Source organism: Chelonoidis abingdonii, chromosome 8 (genome assembly GCF_003597395.2).
Source record: "Chelonoidis abingdonii isolate Lonesome George chromosome 8, CheloAbing_2.0, whole genome shotgun sequence".
Taxonomy (NCBI): Eukaryota; Metazoa; Chordata; order Testudines; family Testudinidae; genus Chelonoidis; species Chelonoidis abingdonii.
The window spans coordinates 57,537,914-57,543,448 of NC_133776.1; the positions used below are offsets into that span (position 1 = coordinate 57,537,914).

Here is a 5,535-nt window from a genome sequence, read left to right on the forward strand (position 1 = left end):
CTAGATCATCCGAGCAGGTCCTTCTCCAACATGGATGGTCCCTCCGTCCGGACGTCCTCTTATACTCATTAATCTTTTCCGGAGGTTGGGTTGCATTTCCCCATGAATCGACGCTGTTTGCGCCAAAAGTAAATGGCAGGAAATGCCCAGGGTGTTCTTTTTCCTACAATGGTCGCTCTCCGGGCTCTCCTGTCGGGACGCCGTCATGAGTATCCCGTTGCGTCAGGTCGCCTTTTGTTATGCCTTTTCCACCGTTCCCCTCATCCGACTCAAGTATTGCTCACAGGTCCGCAGGGACAAGCCCGCCTCATCCTGATCGCGCGTCTTGGGCCGAGACAGCTACTGGTTACCCCAGCGGCGTGCTCGACTTGTCTCCCTGTCAGACCCGATCCCCTGCTCATTGGCCGGACTTTGATCAGCACAGACTTCGGGCATAGCCTTCAACCACCCGGACCTGCAGTCCTCCACGCTGACAGCATGGTTCCTAGCTGGTTAAAATCCTAGTTGGAGGATGTACCTGTTCGCTGTGCGGTTGCAACAGGTGTTGCTTATGGGTTAAGCAGGAAGCCCTCCACTCGGTCTGACAGTACCCCGCGAAATGGAAGTCGTGCTTCTAGCTACTGGGTGTCTCAGCGATGGTCACTCCCCATGTTGCTCGGTTTATCTATCTCCACCACTCCTGGATTATTTGTGGTCCCTCAAGGGAGCAGGGTTGGCTATCTCTACACTTCGATGTCCACCTCGCCACCATATTCACCTTCCATTCTGGGGAAGCTGGCTGACATACATTGTCTCGATCACCCATGTCTTCCAGGTTCTGCTCAAGGGCTTGAATGGTTATACCCTCAGGGTCAAAGCCCCCTAACCCCTACCTGGGACCTTAACCTTTTTCTAAATTAGGCTTATGGGAGCCCCCTTTCAAAAGCCTTTTGGGCCAATTTGTTCGTGCTGTACCTGTCCTGAGACAGCTTTCTAGCTTGCATTGACCTGCGGTGCTCGGGGCGTTGTCTGCGGAACTCCGCGCGCACTGAGTGGGATCCTCCCTATACCGTCTTCCATAAGGACAACAGGTTACAGCGCGGACCTCACCCGGCGTTTCCTCCCCAAATTCGTCTCGCGCCTTCCACATGAAACCAGAATTCTTGTCTTCCGTGTTCTTTCAAAACCATCATCGCTCGAGATGTGAAACAACAGGGCTCATACATTAGGACTGTTCCGAGGCTCTCGATGTTCTTCAGTCGAGCGGGACCAAGCCTCTTCGTCACTTCACCGCAACTTCTTCTGTAGGCCGTATGCTTGGCGGAACGTATGAGAGGCAGTGGCTCTCCTAGCTCAGCGCACATTGCATTTCTTTGTGGGTCACGTCATATATTCTCGAGCTTGCTCATGACTTGGCTCGAGGTCCAGCCCCGTCCATCTTTCAATCGCCCACTCTACGCCCAGTCAGGCCTTGTCTGCTGCATTACTTAGCGTCAATGTCCGGTGCAGAGAAATCTGCCGTGCAGCCACCTTCGGTGCTTCTGTCACACCTTCGGCGAACCATTACCACAATTGGGTCCAACAATCTAGAGCGCCGGCCGCCATTTGGCTCTGGGCGGTCTTGCATTCCGCTTAGTGTCTCTCTCTTGCCTCCACCAACCTAGGTAAGGTCTTGGATTCACCTAACTGGAACATGGATAGAGCTAACAGCTCGGAAGAAGAAAGACGGCTTAACGTCACCTTTTGGTAACTTTTGTCTTCGCAGATGTTGTTGCCTCATTATTCCATTTCTCACCGCCCTCTCTTCCCTACTGTCGGAATAGCGGCAAGAAGGAACTTAGGATTCGGCCGGGCGCCGAGGGGTTATATATAGGCGCCATACCCGGCACACTCCAGGGGGATGCGATTGCCAGCCCCGAGTGTGCTAGGTAAAAGTTTCTCCGACAACGAAACGTGCACGCGGCGCGCGCACCATCACCTAACTGGAATGGATATGAGCAACACATCTCGAAGAACAACAGTTACAAAGGTGAGTAACCGTCTTTTCTGCTTTCTGCCTGACACCAAACAGAGGGTGAGAGTCCTAGTCGCAGCAATGCATGAGGAGAAATCAGAAATCAGGGAGCTGAATTTATTCCCTTGCTGAATTTCCTTTGTGCATCTGTGAAATATTTGCCCTCACATATGCAGTACTCTGGGCCATCTCGGTGCCTGTCTGATATCTGAGGTTGCACAGTATGGCTTAGCAGTGCCAGACTCCTGCCTTGGATGGCAGTGCATGCCCTGTGACATTTCCTAGGGCCGTCAGCCCATGGGGCTTGCTGCCCAGCAGGATTTGTTATGTGAGGCTGGCTGAGTATTCTTTAGCCAGGGGACCATATAATGTGTGTGTTAACAGCACAGTGGCTGATGGTGACTGAAGCACTGCTGCCCTTCCCAAGGCGCCATGGTAGTGCCTGTAAGGCGCCAGCTCCATGTTCACGATGGCTACTGCTGCAGAGGTTTGTGGTACCTGCGGGGCTGGGGTGTGTGTGGATAGAACTAGAATCCAAGTAAGACCTCTGGCCCAAGGGCAGGGAAAGAGGAGCTAGTGGCTAGAGCACAGGATTAAGGGGCCCACCACATTCAAGTCCCATCCCAGCTCATCCACAGATGCTGTGTGTGACATTGAGGAAGTCACTTCAGCTTCAGCCTGCCTCAGGTTCCCACCTGCAGTGGGGCCACCAGCACAGCCCCACCTCCCAGGGGCATTGGGAGCGTATGGCTGTTACCACATGGGAGGCACCTGGATGCTTCCTGAACGGGGACCATGTCAGTATTTTGACAGAAGGTTTCCAAAAGTAGTGCGTGACTTGGGGCACATAAGGAAGCCTGGCACACAGGGAGGCCTGAAAATCAGGCCATCTGAGGTGCCTCCGGCTCCATCCCCAAAGTCACTGCTCACTCTTGAAAAATCTTAGCCCCAGCTCTTATGGGCACCATCTCCAGGAGCTCTAGCCCCTTGGGCAGTGCACCCCAGTGTGGGGGCTGAACTGACCCCTCCAGCAGCACACAGGGCTCGCTATTGGACCAGGCCCTGCTGTGCGCAGAGAAAGCAGCTCCTGTCCCTGCCCTTAGTCTTGGCCCAGGTTTCTCGCCCCTCTGCTGAAACGCTGCTCTCACCTCCCACAGCGGAGATGAGCATTTCAGGGGCGATGGCTCTGCTCCCGCTGCCTAGGGGCTGCAGCGCTGCCCTGCTCTCTCTTAGGAGAGCTAGGGCAGGAGGCAGCAGCTGCTGCAAAGCCCAGACACTAGTGCTCTAGGGGCAGCCTGGGAGTGACTGGCTGCGCCAGACAGCAGGGATGGGGCAGACAAGCAAGCTTTTCCCTGGGAGGGAGGGGCAGGCTAGGTCTCAGATCTGCCCTCCCACAAATGAGCTAACAGGGAGCAGCCTCTTCTCCCCTCAGGCAGCAGCAGCCTCATGACTCTGGCCCCCAGCCGCTTGGGAGGAGAGGTGAGGGGGCTGGGGGCTGCTCGGTATGATGGAGCCTGAGGGGTGGAATTCTGTCTTTCTCTGGCCCAGCCGGCATCAAGGCAGCCTGTCCTCAGTCACATGGGCATGGGAGACACTATGCCAGGGCCACTGTTGGGCATTACTGACCCCGCACGCCATGGTCTGCCTTGGCACTGCTGCTCCTGGTGCCCCCTTAGCCTGCAGGACACGGGCTTCCTGCTGGCCTGAGCCCTGCTCCCTGGTGTGACTGACTGCTGCAGCCCAAGCACTGGCTCTTCCCGCCTCTCACTCTCTGGTCTCACTGCTGGTGGGCAGCAGGGCTAGGGATTGGGGGAGGGAGGGAGCAGCTGTAGCCTCACCTAGTTCACAGTGTCTGCCCTTGAAGCCGGGGATGCAGTCACAGAGGTAGCCCTCAACACCTGGGATGCAGGTCCCCCCATTTTTGCAGGGGTTTGTAGAGCAGTTCTGGGTATCGTCTGCAAACACAAACACTAGCATCAGGCCACTCCAGCCTTTGGCGGAGGATGCACATCCAGGGGTCAAAGTGTATGGCCTAGACAGAGTGCCATAGCATGCCCAGCCAGAGGGTTGGGGGTGGGGTGCGGGAGGAGGGAGTTTATAAAGTGCTGTGCTGCACCCTCTCATGCAGGGGTTCAGGGGTCAGAGCAGGAGGCTTCAGAGAGAGCCCCGTGGTGGTATGGAGGGTCTGAGTGTTGTGGGTGCTCAGCATCTCTGGATCAGGCCCCGACTTAAGGGTGTCTCCTGGGTAGGCGCTTTCACAGTGAGCTGCCTACACCCAAGGACTAGTCTGTAGCCTGCTGCATGGAAGATCAGAAATCGCCAGCCAGGCAATGGGTTGTTTCAGTGCCATAAGAAGGGCGAGGGAAGTGAGGCACTTGGCTCGGGTGTGCAAAGCGGAGGGGCGCAGCTCTACCGCGATCGGCGGCAGCTCTACCGCCACCGCTTCTTCGGTGGCAATTCAGCAGCGGGTCCCTGAGTCCCTGTTGGAGGGAAGGGCCTGCCCCTGAATTGCCACAGCCACTTCATTCATTCTTTGGCAACAATTCGGCGGCGGGTCCTTCTCTTCAAGAGGGACTCAGGGACTAGCGGCTGAAGAATGAATGAAGCGGCGGTGGGAGGTCCTTCCCTCCGACAGAGACTCAGAGACCTGCTGCCAAATTGCTGCCGAAGAGCCTGGAGCCGGCCTTTGCCTCGGGCACAAAAATTACTTGTTACAGCTCTGGGTTGTCTCCCACTGGTTTTGTCCTGCACCTGGCAGCTGTAGCCCTCATGTTCAGGAATCATAGAATATCAGGGTTGGAAGGACTTCAGGAGAACATCCAACCCCCTGCTAAAAGCAGGACCAATCCCCAACTAAATCCACAAATCCCTAAATGGCCCCCTCACGGAGGGAACTCACAACTCTGGGTTTAACAGGCCAATGCTCTAACCACTGAGCTATCCCTCCCCCCACAATGCTGCTGGCCAGAGACAGTGATTTATGCACACGTGGAGCGATGTGGCCACGCTGTAAATGGCTGATCCCCATGGAGCCAGGGCTGTTACTCAGCGTTTGGCAGGGCCGCCCAGGGCGGGGGAGGGACAAGTGGGGCAATTTGCCCCAGGCCCCCATGAGAATATAGTATTCTATAATATTGCAACTTTTTTTTATGGAACAGGCCCCCGAAATTGCTTTGCCCCAGGCCCCCTGAATCCTCTGGGCGGCCCTGGCGTTTTGGTCTGACCCATAATAACCATTCAGATCACTTGCAAAGTGGAGCTGTGGATTCAGGTTTGGATTTCAAATCTTCCCAAAGTTTGGGGCTGTCTAGCGCAGGGGCTAGTTTGTGATCAGCTTTAATGGTTGTGTCCAGGACCAGCACTAGGGTTTCTGGCGCTCTAGGCGCCGGGACATTTTGCCGCCCCGTGCGCGGGTCTTACGGCTCCCGGACCCCGGGGGTGCGGGGGCCCTGGGCTGCCGGGTTGCGGCGGCGGCTCGCTGACCCCGGGTGGAGGGGGGGCCCTCGGCTGCCGGGCTGCAGTGGCGGCTCCCTGACCCCGGG

The 5,535-nt window shown here is 56.5% G+C and overlaps 1 protein-coding gene across 2 annotated transcripts in view; it reads right to left on the reverse strand.

The window, feature by feature from the left end:
• SNED1 (sushi, nidogen and EGF like domains 1) overlaps positions 1-5,535 on the reverse strand; it is a 126,414-nt gene that overhangs the window by 15,693 nt on the left and 105,186 nt on the right. For both annotated transcript variants that reach the window (XM_075068651.1, XM_075068650.1), the window contains one exon: positions 3,832-3,948. In XM_075068651.1, the coding sequence (XP_074924752.1) occupies positions 3,832-3,948 (117 nt within the window). The remainder of the gene's footprint in view (positions 1-3,831; positions 3,949-5,535) is intronic.